Source organism: Naumovozyma castellii, chromosome 1 (assembly GCF_000237345.1).
Source record: "Naumovozyma castellii chromosome 1, complete genome".
In the NCBI taxonomy this organism is placed as follows: Eukaryota; Fungi; Ascomycota; class Saccharomycetes; order Saccharomycetales; family Saccharomycetaceae; genus Naumovozyma; species Naumovozyma castellii.
The window spans coordinates 890932-905665 of record NC_016491.1 but is presented as its reverse complement, the minus strand read 5'-3'; the positions used below and the strand labels follow the sequence as shown (position 1 = coordinate 905665).

Here is a 14734-nt window from a genome sequence, read left to right as displayed (position 1 = left end):
GTAAATCAAATCAAATCGATTGATCCATGCAACGTAATTTGTTTTTGTTTTTTTGGTATCTTGAAAGGGTAATATGTTTTGTTTTGTTATGAATATTTTTAATAAATGTCTGTCTCTGCTGTTTCAGCAGGAGTCGTCGTAAAAAAGTCAAGATCATTATCGTTAACATTATCGTTACAGTTATTGTTGTCGTTGTTATCATTAAAGGCTTTAAACAATTGAGCGTTATTTTTCGTTTCCTCTTGTTCATCTATTAGTTCATCCAAAGATGGTGGGAGGTCACAATAATAACTATCCAGCATTTCCATCTGTTGCTTCTGTTGGAATTGTTGTTGTTCCTTGTAGGTATTAGTGTTGATTAAAGTGGAGCCCGTGTCAATGGATGATGCATCGTTATGAATATGATTATTATTTGAGTTGTTCAAATCGAATACGGAATCGTCACTAATGGAGATTCTATTGTTATAGTATGGCATTGAAATGGAGGGGACTGCGGTCAAATCATCCGTATCATTACTCAAGGAAATGGTATCAATATCCGCGTTAGGATCCGTCCAGTCCATGTATAAATTATACATTTCCAATTCCTTTGCCTCATCTATGTGATTCAATTTTGATTTACTTTGATGTGACTTAGTAGATGATGGTTGTAATAAGGGTGCGGAATGTCTTCTTATGCTATCCATGGATACGTTTGAATTACTATTTTTGGAATTCAAGAATATAGCAGGAGAATTAGTAGTGGATGAAATGGGTGATAATAATAGTGGTGATGGTGGAGATAATGGTTCATTTTGTTGATCTTGATATAACAGTATATTTGCGATGGAGTTAGCATCCGTGGCGGAATCTATTACCTTATGATGCAATGGTGAAGTGAAGGGAGATTTTGGTGGGTTTGCGTTCTTGTTGTTCTTGTTGTTCTTGTTGTTAATTTCATCATTGAAATTTAAGTATGAAATTGCTGCTGGTGATGCAGATGCAGATGGTGAACCTATTGATGAAGAAGTTGAGGATGAAAAAATTCTGTTTATTATATTCAGTCTTTGTCTTACGTTTGATGAGATGAGAGGACTACTATTATGTCTTAAATTGGCATTATTCTTTGGTTTTGAAATTTGATGATTTGTAATGGGACTTGTTGTAGAGGAGACTGAATTTGATCTTGAATTTGAGTTATTTGACCTCTTGTTAGGTTTTGGTCTTGGTGGTAGTACCCAATGTTTTGAAGTTCTCACTATGAGCGATGGATTTTTCGCGGATTTCCTGTTTTCATTGTTAGCGGCGAGTGAGCTCGGCGAGTGAGAGGAGGTCTTGGGCATTAGCGGAGTGAAGTTATGAGAGTACTTCAATTGGTTATTCTTAGCGGACATTATATTGGTGTGTGTTGTAGTTGGTGGATGATTAAAATGCAATGTGAGATTTGTGAATGTGTTGAGGAAAGTGATACAATACTTTATAGCAAGTAGTAGCGGCGGGTCTGGTACAGTCTGGTATTATTTAGGTTGGCGCAGATCTGAGGTGGGACAGGAAGAAACAAGAGAAAAGCAAAGAGGGCCGAGATATAAGTACGACGAGTGGGCCAGGGACAGATGTATAAATATGGTATTTGACATCTAGAAGGGGTTCATTATTTGTAATAGACGACGGGATTGAGTGAATATGGAAATAAGGAACGGAATCAATATTAATAGTGGTTGAAGGTCTTCTTGACGGACGCCTCAGGCAACCGCGAACACTGTCCCTCGCTGGAAGGCAGCGTGGACTCGACGACGACTACTCGAGCTGTCTCGCCAGCCACGGCGCGTCCGCACAGATCCCGGGGAAGCGTAATTTTCGCGCACGGCACGGAAATAAGTGACATAGCGCCCGTCTGCGGGGCGTTCTCTGGTCCGTGTGGCATATTCCTGCAGCGTGTCCGACATCGCACAACGGTGTTACCCAACTGGGAAAACCACCGCACAAGCCGCCGGTGACGTCGATCCCGCCCACACACCGCGCAGCAAGGCCGACTGCGGGATCGTCCAGCCTCCCCTTAACCTTTACAGTGGCGGACCGATCCCGGCGAGCCTCTGGGCCGAGCGGAAAACGGACTTCCCTTTACAGCAATGATATCCCGTTTGTGAAATCTCCTGCATCCTCCGCTCGTCCGGCCCTTCCCCTGCCCAGCTCTTGGGGCCCGCAGGTCACCTGCCACGACCCAAACGAGCGCCGTTCGGTTCGCCCGCCCCTCTTTCTTGTTCCTCCGGTTTGGTTGGAAACAATGGATTAACCTTCCTCGCCCGCGGTGATTCTAGTGATACATACGTACCTGCACGGTAACAATGATTAGACGTTCGCCCCCTATTCCATTCCTATTCTATTTTCTCGCTGTTACGTTTTGCCCCTTTGCGGAATTACATAATATATTATTGTTGGCGGAATTTGCCCCCTTCCATTTTAATTTTTTTTTTGCAACCAACATTCCCCTTTCTTCGCATATGGAAAGATCCGATCGCGTTTTCGAAAGTGAATTCGTACGTACGTGCGTAGGTACGGCCAGTACAGCCTATTTCCACGGACCATGCAACGAATGTAACGTATTGCGTTGGGATCCACGTGAAATGAAATTAGCTGACTTTGACTTTGACATTCTTTTACATACATCATGTTTTCCTAAACTCTAATGTTAACACACCGCAACATCAACTTCACATTCACAATGACGTTCGTCACATAGCCGCCTAACTAACTCTCGGCGCGGAACCCGTCCATCGTGAAAAATTTAATGAAAGAAGAAAAAAATGTAAACCACACCACAACAGGCAATCTCAGCACGACACCACCAACCATGCCATTAATCTTATTCACTGGGTACCCCAGTAGTGGGAAAACTACCATGGCAAGAAGACTCGCCGACTTGCTACAACAAAAGATAGATTCCACTCCCGCATTAACCTCCAAGAAATTTTCCATCATTTACCATTCTGATGAATCGCTCGGCATCGAACATAACGATTACATTACTTCGCAGGATGAAAGAAAATTAAGATCCAAGATCACCTCCGCTGTGAAGAGAGATCTATCGAAATCAAATATAGTCATCGTAGACTCATTGAATTATATCAAGGGGTTCCGCTATCAATTACATTGTGAAGTGAAAAATTTATCAACAACTTTCTGTCTCATTCAAATAATGTGTCCCTATGAAACCATCCAAAAATGGAATAAGACCTGGGACCCCGTACTATTGAAACAACTTATTCAAAGATATGAAGAACCAAATCCACAAAATAGATGGGATGCTCCATTGTTCCCCATCCTGGCAACAACAGATTCCATCGATGATCATTTCAATGATATTTGTAACGCCATCTTCAAGACTTCAACAAATTCAAACGGGAATAAGAATATTGACCCGCTGGGGAATTCACTTAATAAACCAAATTCTGTCACCATCTTGAAACCTGCATCAAAGGCAAATTTTATTCAAATATTGGATTCAGAAACTGCTAAAGTGATCAAGATTATAATGAACCACTTGAAACAAATGGATTCCATGGGTTCTTCCCTCTCTGCCGGCAATACAAGAATAATAGTCTCTGAGGGAATCACCGATATTAATGATGAAAGATGCGTTTATGTCGATTTACCAATGTCAAACGTTAATTTGGCTAAATTACAAAGGTTTAAGAGACAATTCGTAGCATTGAATAAATTAAGAGATATGGATCAAGATAGAATTGTACCATTATTTGCCGACTATCTAAATAGATATTTAAATGAATAGACAACATATTGTAATATTTTTTTTCACGGAATAATTCGGCTGCTGTTGGGTTCAGCATTAGTGTTTGTCGATTGAATGTCGTTCAACCCAGATGTCAAGACTCTAAGTTGTAGCGTCGCACTGTAGGGTAAAATATGTTCATCATCTTCATTCCTTACACTATCATTAGTATCCTTGTACGAACTATTATTACTCTCCGAGTCCGAGCTCGTCGTATGACGTCTCTTCACTGGACTCTCAAATTGATCCGTCTCTGCATGACGTTTTGCCCTCATTGTTATCATCATTTCTTCATGGGTGGTATCATCCACAGATGTGTTACTTAATTGTATAATATTGGCCTTCGTCGTGGGTTTATCTTCACCACGAAACACTTCAATTCTCTTACGACGCACCTTCTTAGGAACATTCAATAATCGACCTTCAAAATCTTTATCTTGTTCCCTCATCTCTTCCTCCTCTTCTCTCTTCTTGGCAATAAACCGTGTCTTATACGACGTGACACGTCTACTAATATTTTTAACAAATTCTTTATCTATCTCAAATTCAGATAATCCATAACGTTTCTTCACAACATCCAACAAACCAGAATTCTCTACATAAAAGGGAATCTTATAATCTATTAAAGAACTCCCATCCTCATCACATTGGTACAATCTTTCCAATACTTGATCAAATTTCATATCATGTTGTAAGATTCTCACAGTCTTCGTCAAAACCAATTGACTCAAACTTAAATTAGAACTCAAAGAATGATTATGTTTCAAAACAGCCTTATTAATAACGAAAAACCCTTTACCCGAAAACTCTGCCATATCATCTTCATCACCTGATCCTTCAGGTTTAGTCGGATCACGTACAGACGCAACAGCGTTATCAATAGCATCCTCCATCCCCCATTCAATATCATTACCATTCCCCCCATCATCCAATGACGTCCTTAACCTAGTTGCCTCTCGATATTCCGCCCATGGATCATGTGCATTTTCCTCAGCGGGAAAATAATATTCATACCCAATCCATATTCTAAAGGGACAACTTTTCCTCTGACAGGCAAACGTATAATGTTTATTCCTATGTGAATTCTTCAATACAATGGGACACCGGGATTGATATTCATAATCATTCAATACATTGTACCATTCTTCTAAAGTTTTAAATTTACGTGCTTGACGATATGATTCGTTTCTGTTACGTGCTTTCCGCACTTGTAAGGATTCATTGATTATTGGATGCGAATATTCATAATATTTCACCATGTTTCGTTAGTGGTTCGTTTGCGTTGAGTCTGGTACTCGACTAGATGAAATCGATTCACCAAATGTAAACAAAATTTGAATATATATTTTTCAATTTTTGGTGTTTTGATTAAAAGCAAAAATCAAAAAAATCTATCTCCGCGACGGGAAATTGAACAAAGGCGGTTACACCATTGAAAGATTGATTCGTGTTATAATGACATACAAAACTGGGAACACTTGAACTTGTCGCCAACTTTTGGTGCAAAGGACTACGAAAACCACAGAAGCTTTACTACTGGTGAGTGGGGTAAGTTGACCTCCAACAAGGAATTCAACCAAAACACCAGAATGATCGAAATTATGTTGCCTGTCATGGATGCTCCATCTAATTTGTTTGTTCGAGCTAAGTTGACTGCTTCCATCAACGCTAAGCAAGATTAAGATTATTAAAATATAATTTTACTTTAAGAACTTTTGTAACGATTTATAGAACACATTATAATTTAAGGTACGATGTTACCATTTATTCATGGAACATGTTTTTTTGATCGTTTTTTCTTGTAGTGTCATTATCTGTTTTTGTAGTTATCGACGATATGCATTAGAGTTTAACAACTCTAGCTTAGCACCTATAGTTATTCAGTATATATCTTACACCAGCCAGTGCAAGATATGGTTTAGTATTGTTAAAATTACAGTATAAATTACAGAGGTAGCTTACGTGTGATACATTACAAAAGCGCGAAGAGATGAATAAAGATGAAGGTGACTAACGAACTCGACAAACCAGTTGCGCTACCTGCCCCAGAAGCAGATGATGATGGGCTAGACGAAGATGTTCTTGAGGAATTTGAAGATCCAACCGAGGTTATTGAGGTGGCATTAGTATGGGCAGTGGTTCCGCCAGTTGCGCCGTTGCCAGAGCCTAGTTCAGTCGAATGCGTGGATAGGCTTTGGGATATAGTTGAAGTGTTAGCAAACGTAGTTACGGAAGACAGATTGCTAGAAGCTGAGGAAACAGAGTAGGAACTAGATAATGATGCATTCTGATGTAACGCTGCTAAATCCCTCTGTGCCTGATCATACCTTCCATATATCTCACCACCATTTGCCTGAGGCAATGTTGCGTTGCTCCCAGGAACATAAGAATAGTTTGATCCTGTTGAATAGTCAGCAACGATAAGCTTTTTAATATTCATAATAAAGGGACCTTTAAAATAATCAGTTTCGCCGCCGTGCATATCAATATATTCTGCTGAAGCATTCTCAGGATCGCCATCATCCGAATGGGTAATAAAAAATTTGACAGGAGAGTTAGGAAAATCTGCGGTGGCTGTACTTGGAACTACTCTTACCACTCGCCCATCAACGTAAAAAGTCAGTTTTTCCTTGGTCCAATCGATTGTGTAATTATGGTACTCAGTTTGTGGTGACTTCACATAATGGGTTTCCCATTGGGTGCTAATGTTTTTATTACTATTCATTGCAGTACTAAAGGTGTAAAATTCATCTCCTTCACCATCATCCCAATCTATAGCAAATAAACCTTGGCTCGTACCATCACGTATGGTACCTGGCGCAGAAAAAAATTGGATTGAAGAAGAAATGGATCTTGCATTTCCAGCTTTCACTATTGCCTCAATCCTCCCATAGAGTATGTAAAATTCGGAGAACAAGTCTGTGCTATCACCGCTCTCAGCAATTGTCAGAGTTAATCCATCACTACCACACATCGTGGCATTGTTATCACTCTCATCATCAAAATCCCATAGCGAATTCTCTACATGAAAGTTTTCGTCAATAATAGAGGCCAGTGCCTTATTTTCTTGTGCCAGCACAAGTGATGCAGAAGTCAACAATGCTGAAAAAATGGTTGTAGCTCTCATGTCCTGAAGAACGTTTTCCTACTGTTCTGCATTGAGATCGGAATCCAACGCAAGTGTAGCCAAGATCCTCTCCAAGATTAAGATAATATGAGAACGAAGTTTTTATACTATAGTTGCAGAAGTGAACTCTCCACCAGTAGCAAAAACTTGTACGGTCTTTTTACTGATTGTTGATGTTTTGAAATACTGGACAGATCCGATCCGAGAATGGAAAGACCCTGTCAGTTTTTCTGAGAAGAGTCCGCACAATAAAAACAAAAAACAATACACACTAGGCGCTACGCAAGGTAATGCATTATTACTTGGATTTTCGCGTTTACTCGACATGGACAATAACGACAGCTTAAGCAGCTATAGCGTATACTTGGCTACCAACTGGGACACTACAAACATAACTGAAAAAACCAATTAAAAAAAAAAATATCTCCGCGACGGGGAATTGAACCCCGATCTGGCACGCGACAAGCGCCCATTCTAACCATTAAACTATCACGGATGTTTTTTACATTTTTCTGAAAAATTTGGAACCTTAAAAAGAAATACTCCAACCTCGAGAAAATAATCTTGCAAATATCCTTCATCAATGTAACATAATACGAGTTAATTCAACAACTAGTCACCTGCCAGTTACAAAGTCAAGGGGTTCAAGCAAGTGCAACAATGTCCAAATTCATAAGATCTACCACTTCCAAATATAAATTTGGTGCACATATGTCCGGTGCAGGAGGTATATCTAATAGTGTCTTGAATGCCCATAATACAGGATGTAATGCATTTGCCATGTTTTTGAAATCTCCAAGAAAATGGGTGTCTCCAGCCTTTACTAAAGAAGAAATTGCTAAGTTTAATGATAACTGTGAAAAATTCAATTATAACCCATTGACTGATATTCTACCTCATGGACATTACCTTATCAATTTGGCGAACCCAGATTTGGAAAAAGTTGATAAAAGTTACGAATCATTTCTGGATGATTTGAAAAGATGCGAGTCCCTAGGTATTGGACTATATAATTTCCACCCGGGTTCTGTCTTAAAGGGAGATCGTCAAGTTCAATTGAAACAATTGGCACAATTTTTAAATAGGGCGATTAAGGAAACTAAATTTGTTAAAATTCTATTGGAAAATATGGCTGGTACTGGAAATCTAGTAGGAAGCAACTTAAAAGATTTACATGATGTCATTGAAATGGTTGAAGATAAAACAAGAATTGGGGTTTGTGTGGATACATGCCATACATTTGCTGCAGGGTATGATATTAGCAATCAAGAGTCATTTGACAAATTCTGGAAAGATTTCGATAGCATTATAGGGTTGAAGTACCTTCATGCCATGCATTTGAACGATTCTAAGGCACCATTGGGAGCCAACAGGGATTTACATGAAAAATTAGGTGAAGGTTTCTTGGGATTGGAAGTGTTTAGAATTATAGCACATGCTGACCACCTGCGTGGAATACCAATTATTTTAGAGACTCCACAACCTGATGAAGAAGGATATGGTCATGAAATAAAACTATTAGAATGGCTAGAGTCTGTTGAAAACCCGGAAGATCAAGAACTGATAACGAAGAGTGAGGAAAAACAGCAATTGGGATCCAAATCGCGTAAGGAACAATTGAGTAAATGGGAAATTAAACAGAAGAAAGCTACCAAGGTTCCTAGAAAGAGAAAAACAGCAAGTAGTGAAGGTGCTGATATTGCTGCCCAGCTAACTAACTCTAAAAAGGCCAAGAAATGAGTTAATTTTAATTAACAGATAATATATCTCCATAATTATGTAAGCCATTCATTTTCCAGATTTACGTAATACCGGCGGATCTCGGTGTTGACGAATGAAAATAAACACCAGCAAGCTAATAAGAAAGGTTACAGAATCTTGTTCATCTCCGAACGGTTTAAAAAAAATTTGGGCATCACCAGATTCAATTGACCATCTCAAAGGAGAGTACTTTTCCTTTGGTAAACTAAGGATATTGAAACAAAAAAGATTATCTAGTATGGTGACAGGAACAGATTTGAAAAAGCAGGAGATGGCAAAGAGTCCGAAGGCGCCGGTTCTTGTTCAGAAAGAGTTTGCAAATTTACAGTATTCCACGTCTCAAAATGACTATTTAAAGCCTCCACCACCTCCTGTGACTGAAGCAGGTGAAGAGAATGAAGATGACTCTCAACAGCAGCAGGAAGAAACTACCCCATTATCGCTGACAATCCCTACTTTTGATAATGTTCAAACATTACCGACTCCGATGACATACACACCCCTATCTCCAGCTGGATTGTCACTATCTCCTATTAAAGATCAGAAACAACCGGATCAACCATTACAAATAAAGAAAAAACGTGCACATGGGAGTCCTCGTATTGGAGGTGGATTGGATTCTGTGTTATTGGAGTCTCAACAGCGTGTAATTTCAGAATTAATCCCAGCACCTTCCTTTCAACAGCAAAGAGTCGTTTCATTGCCCACAGTTAACGAAGAGCCAATTCCATCTTTTGAACCCGATATCATACCAAAAGAATTTGCTCATACAAATATCGATACGTTTGACAATCATGCGGAATCCACACTAGTTGGATATCCATTGCAACATTTAGACAAAGCACATGTGCTAAGGTGGAAAAAAGTGAAAAAAATTGGTGAAGGGAACTTTAGTGACGTCTTATTATACGAATCCCTGGATCAAACCGATCCTAAAATGATGCAAATAGCAGTAAAAAGAATTAAATATCCTGTGGAGGTTACCGATATAACTTTTAGGGGAACTCCACAATATAACGATACCTTATCAAGGTTGGAGAGTTCTTTGACAAGGGAATTAGGGGTTCTAAAGTTGCTGGATTATCCTTGCATTGTGAAACTATATGGAATAAATAATCCCATTTTTGTTCAAAGTAAGACACCCTTACGAGATTTGCTAGCCAAGAATCCCGCCTTACCACCTTGTGATATGATAATGTCGTATTGTTCGGGCGGTGATTTGTTAGCGGCCATAAGTCGTTGTCTTGGCGAGTTGGATATTTGGTTAATTCAAAGATTGTTTACAGAACTTGTCATGGCTGTGAACTATTTACATGATAATAATATTATTCACAGAGATTTGAAATTGGAGAACATTCTATTAAAATATCCATTAGAACATATTATTGCCTTAAAAGATTCTCCAGTTTTTACTTCTTTGAATATGATAGAATTGGCAGATTTCGGTCTTTGTAAGCAGATTCAACCAGGGGAATTATGCACTGCAAGGTGTGGTTCAGAGGACTACGTTTCTCCCGAAATTCTCATGGGAGTTCCATATGATGGTCATTTGACAGACACATGGGCCCTTGGTGTGATACTGTATTCCATTCTTGAAGATAGATTGCCATTCGATCCACCTCCAAATGCTACCTCAAGACAAAGGAATAGAGCTACTTCACATAGAATAGCTAGATTTGATTGGCATTGGTTTAGGCTGGCCAATACTGAATTGGATGCCAAGGAAATTGTCGCCAATACACTAACAAGGAAAAATCAACGATGGGATATCAAACAAATTATGGAATCTATTTTTGTTAAAACCGAAATGGAATCATTAACATTTTGAGCCATACTTGGGAGCTTCCCATTATTATCTTCTACTTAATTCGGTAACTAACACAGTTTAGTTATTCGCACTGCATTACGTAAAATTTATAATCTAATTCAGCATTGTCATTTTCAAGTTCTTTTTTATAAGTAACATTCTCTAATCCAATAAATGAAAAATTTGGAAAGCTAAATTGGTTAAAGTGGGTTGCCGTTAAATACAGTTTTGAACCACGTATTAGTACATTATTTAGATAGAATACATTATGAAATGGATTCAGATATAAAAAACGATAACAGTAACGAGCAATATTATATTAAATATATTATTATTATACTTTTTTCTATGCAACAGGTTCAGCATGAGATTCATCCTTATCAGCTTCCTCTTCAGAATCACTATCTTTACCATCATCAGCACCAGGAGCACCACCGTGCTGGGCTAGTATCTTTTGCAATTCTTCCATGGATGGAGTCTTACCAGCACCTCCGGCACCACCCATCATACTAGCAAAGTCCATACCGCCAGCGCCTCCAGCACCCCCAGCACCACCCATCATACTGGCAAGATCCATACCACCAGCACCTCCAGCGCCTCCGGCACCACCCATCATACTGGCAAGATCCATGCCTCCAGCACCAGCCATGTCATCTTGTTCAGGGACTTCATCTTGCTCGTCTTCATCAACCCATTTATCGAAATCAGTCTTAATATAATTATACTTAACCTTTTCCTTAGTCAAACGTGGCCAATATTCCAGACCCAAATCCTTCTTAAAGATTTTCAAGAAATAATGTTGACCATTTGCCACTCTACCGACAGATTTCTCAGGAACAACTTCCTTGAAGAAATCAATATGCAATTTATACTGGTGTGTAGCTTCATCGCCAACATGTCCCTTAGACAAAGCAGTCAACTCAAAAAAAGTGCTTTGCAAGTCTAACTTGGGTTCCTCACAATCTGGGATGGTGACTGTGATTAGAAGGTAGTTTTTTTCTGAGTCAGTTTCGTTGGATCTTTGGGCCCAACGCACTTCTGGAGTTAAAATCTTCGAGGCCATTATATGTTAGTTGGTTGGTATTCCTGTGTTTATCTTCAAAAATAATAAAATAAAGAAGTGTTTATTAAGGGATTTAGTTTGGATGCGTTGGATACGAATTGTTGTTAATTCACCCGCTTATATTCTCAAATTTGCCATTTGACCACTAGTAAAAATTTATTTAGGGGAGGACCGGGTTACGTTTGAAAGAACAAAAGAGAACTTTGTAGAATAAACCTGTAACTGAAAAGCTTAAATGAAACTTTGGAATAAAATTAACAACTTTCTCTATCTTTGAAGAGTAAAGATCGTTTAAGGGTTTCTTAGTCTTTACTACTTATGCAGGCGAATAAAAGAATGTTTGCCCAGGTCTAAAAAAATAATAATTGGACGAGTCCGGAATCGAACCGAAGACCTCTCCCATGCTAAGGGAGCGCGCTACCAACTACGCCACAAGCCCTTTATTTTATAATTTTCTGTTAAAATGAGGATTTCTTCAATATTAAGGGAGACTCGATCAATTCTTACTTATCTCTTGCATAGTTGGGATTTCGTGTTTGTATTTACTAACAAATGTCAAGTAATAGGAGATTCTTTCATGTGAGTCCTCAGTGGAATTATACAACACTAAGGTTAGGTGATGTCCTTACTTGCGCTTCCCACTTTAGAAAATATTTTCAAAATTGAGACACATAAATACTCGATATGATTAATAGGAAGCAATTTCAACATCAGCATTTATAGAAAGATCCCACCATGCAAGTGTAACATTTGATCATATTTGATCGACATAACTTCCCCCGTTTTATAGGTCTTTTGAGATCTACACATTGGCTAATGGACTTGCTTATAAAAGAAATAATAGAAGTAGTAAAGTTCAGTATTGGACATCAATGATTTGATTTACTCTTACTCATGTGCCCAAATTCTTTCATAAGAAGCTTGCTTGACTGTTAGCGCTACTCTTTCAACTTAGGCCTTGTTGAAATTTAGAAAATTTCTTAATAAAAGTAATGTTGAAAACAGACGAGGCAACAAGAAGACAATAATCTATTCAAGAAAATAATGTTTGACATCAAATTAAATGTGCCCCTTAAAGAGGCATTAGGTGAATTAAAGGAGAAAGCTAAGGACCCACTTCGAAAAGAAATCGATACCTTATTAAACAATGGATACATTCCGATGAAGACGCTTTTAAAATATCACTCTGAATACTGGAAGAACCAAATACCAATGAGACAATTACTCAATCCAATAGAGTTCCAATTTAAAGAGAAATACCAACCTGGGTCCACTTATTCCCCAGAATTCAAGAAACAATTAGAAACATTGAAATTAAAGCAAGAGGAATTAGACTATCAAAATATGATTAAAAATGAAAGGAAAACTTTGCAAATCATTAAAGAAGAGGGAGAAACTTTGACCCCAGCTCAGATGAATAAGCAAATAAAAGAACAAGTGACCACCATTTTCAATATTTTTGTTAGTGTCATATCTGTCGTATTCGCTATCTGGTATTGGACTGGTACGTCGGCACATATGCCTGTTCATTACCGACTACTACTTTGTATTTTTACAGGTATTCTAGTACTGGTTGCAGAAGTTGTAGTTTATAACAGTTATCTAACAAAAATTGATTTGGCAAAATCACAAGAGAAAAAGAAGAAAGAACAGAAAAAGGTCCTTAAGAAGATTGTTCTGTGAAAAATGATACAAAATGTAAGATTTTCAATTTAAAAAGAATGATTTTAAGCCAATACTACTCTATATGTATTTTCCTTTAAGGAAAGTCTATAATTTCTATCCTGGTAATATTACAGATATTTATGATAGCTACCCAAGTTCATATTTGAATTTTATTTCACTTAGAGCAGCTTAGTTATGTCCAAGAATTTTACTCTCCACTGAATACACCAACTTCATGGTCTGTTCCATGAAAGTCAAACATATAATTGTATGTGGTGCAATTCTTAGTATCTGAGCTTGGAAACCTTTGTACAATGCTGAAATTCCTTCCGTTCTAACAGTTTTGACAAAACAGTCCACGGGACCTTTGTATAAGTTCCCTTTTTGGTTATAAATTCTAGTTAAAATGACGTCCCATGGGTTCATGACGACTGCAACACCTAAACCTGAAATTGTACTTGCGGTTAGATGTAAGCCCGGTCCATCTTTCATAAGATCATTCTTCAACAAGAAGTTTTTGGCAGTGTTATAAATTGGCAACTGAACAGATGATCCTGCACCAGTTCTCAATATGGCTGCATCAATACCACGAAATAAACCTTTAAATCCTTCTGTCCTTGCGATTGTGGAAAGACCATTCCACACGTTTCTATAATGAGTTTGTTCACCAATTTTAATAGCATCAGAATAAGATTGCATTCTTGTTTTCACCAAAAACAAAGGCGACCCTATAACTGCACCAATGATACCCGAAGAAGCACCTGCAGCAACGTTGATGCTAACCTTTTGGATCTTATGTGATTCTTCATTCGGATAAAAAGTACTATTTAGGGCATTTCTAATTGGCTCATAAAATCCAAGTCTGGAACCATTCAAACCAATTTGATATATATATGCTGCAACTAACCCCTTTTGAAGACCTCGTATACCTTCATTTCGAAAGATCACACCCATACCTTGAATAGGATTTCTATAAACTTTCTGTCCAACAGCTGCTAGTTCACCTTGTAACTGCATTCTAATTTTTACTAATTCAATTGGATTTGTAAATGTAACTGCAATACAGGCAGCCATACCACCTGCAATAAAGGATCCAAACTTTGAAACCTTTTGAGCTGCTGTTTTTTCGATTTCCTTCTTTTGAGGTTTTGTATCAGACATTGTTAGATCGTCTCAAGTTCTTTTATGATTGTATAAAAAAAGTATCACAGTATTCTATACTTTGGAACGTTTTTTGGGTGAAAAGTCTTTAATAAGGACATACTTATTCGATAATTCCTATATATAAATAATCTCTCTGCTTTTCTCTTCGAGGTTTTGGAAAATTTCAAGATTCGTAATATGCAGATTGATGACCTATTCCCACCTTTCTTTTTCAGTGGACAGACCTTACTTACTGAAAGTAAAAGAGCTAGCCAAACTTTTTTCAAAACTTTTTACCCTAAACTTTATTATTTTCAACCCTTATTTTACTGGTGTTCCAACTTAGGGCTCACTATAATCTTATTCAGTCCTATAAAACAAAGTTTATTGAATTCAAAT

The 14734-nt window shown here is 38.0% G+C and overlaps 9 protein-coding genes and 2 non-coding genes across 11 annotated transcripts; 4 read left to right on the top strand and 7 right to left on the bottom strand.

Annotated features, from left to right (window-relative positions):
• Positions 1–98: 98 nt before the first annotated feature.
• HAP4 (transcription factor HAP4) lies at positions 99–1373 on the bottom strand (the record flags this gene model as incomplete). The annotated part of the gene is made up of 1 exon (XM_003673346.1): positions 99–1373. One exon carries the CDS (start codon positions 1371–1373, stop codon positions 99–101), a length of 1275 nt encoding a protein of 424 aa, XP_003673394.1.
• Positions 1374–2767: 1394 nt separating this feature from the next.
• Positions 2768–3769, top strand: KTI12 (Kti12p; the record flags this gene model as incomplete). Its single annotated transcript, XM_003673345.1, has 1 exon — positions 2768–3769. One exon carries the CDS (start codon positions 2768–2770, stop codon positions 3767–3769), a length of 1002 nt encoding a protein of 333 aa, XP_003673393.1.
• Positions 3770–3792: 23 nt separating this feature from the next.
• Positions 3793–5028, bottom strand: ABF1 (DNA-binding protein ABF1; the record flags this gene model as incomplete). Its single annotated transcript, XM_003673344.1, has 1 exon — positions 3793–5028. One exon carries the CDS (start codon positions 5026–5028, stop codon positions 3793–3795), a length of 1236 nt encoding a protein of 411 aa, XP_003673392.1.
• Positions 5029–5741: 713 nt separating this feature from the next.
• NCAS0A04460 (uncharacterized protein) lies at positions 5742–6896 on the bottom strand (the record flags this gene model as incomplete). Its single annotated transcript, XM_003673343.1, has 1 exon — positions 5742–6896. The coding sequence occupies one exon, from the start codon at positions 6894–6896 to the stop codon at positions 5742–5744; it is 1155 nt and encodes a 384-aa protein (XP_003673391.1).
• Positions 6897–7320: 424 nt separating this feature from the next.
• Positions 7321–7392, bottom strand: NCAS0Atrna7D. Its single transcript has one exon. It is a non-coding gene; the product is annotated as a tRNA-Asp (tRNA).
• Positions 7393–7556: 164 nt separating this feature from the next.
• On the top strand, positions 7557–8636 carry APN1 (DNA-(apurinic or apyrimidinic site) lyase APN1; the record flags this gene model as incomplete). The annotated part of the gene is made up of 1 exon (XM_003673342.1): positions 7557–8636. The coding sequence occupies one exon, from the start codon at positions 7557–7559 to the stop codon at positions 8634–8636; it is 1080 nt and encodes a 359-aa protein (XP_003673390.1).
• A 94-nt stretch (positions 8637–8730) lies between these two features.
• Positions 8731–10485, top strand: PRR1 (serine/threonine protein kinase PRR1; the record flags this gene model as incomplete). The annotated part of the gene is made up of 1 exon (XM_003673341.1): positions 8731–10485. The coding sequence occupies one exon, from the start codon at positions 8731–8733 to the stop codon at positions 10483–10485; it is 1755 nt and encodes a 584-aa protein (XP_003673389.1).
• A 325-nt stretch (positions 10486–10810) lies between these two features.
• Positions 10811–11527, bottom strand: SBA1 (Hsp90 cochaperone SBA1; the record flags this gene model as incomplete). The annotated part of the gene is made up of 1 exon (XM_003673340.1): positions 10811–11527. One exon carries the CDS (start codon positions 11525–11527, stop codon positions 10811–10813), a length of 717 nt encoding a protein of 238 aa, XP_003673388.1.
• A 366-nt stretch (positions 11528–11893) lies between these two features.
• On the bottom strand, positions 11894–11966 carry NCAS0Atrna5A. Its single transcript has one exon. It is a non-coding gene; the product is annotated as a tRNA-Ala (tRNA).
• A 605-nt stretch (positions 11967–12571) lies between these two features.
• VPH2 (Vph2p) lies at positions 12572–13210 on the top strand (the record flags this gene model as incomplete). The annotated part of the gene is made up of 1 exon (XM_003673339.1): positions 12572–13210. One exon carries the CDS (start codon positions 12572–12574, stop codon positions 13208–13210), a length of 639 nt encoding a protein of 212 aa, XP_003673387.1.
• A 171-nt stretch (positions 13211–13381) lies between these two features.
• OAC1 (Oac1p) lies at positions 13382–14353 on the bottom strand (the record flags this gene model as incomplete). The annotated part of the gene is made up of 1 exon (XM_003673338.1): positions 13382–14353. One exon carries the CDS (start codon positions 14351–14353, stop codon positions 13382–13384), a length of 972 nt encoding a protein of 323 aa, XP_003673386.1.
• Between the last annotated feature and the right edge of the window lie 381 nt (positions 14354–14734).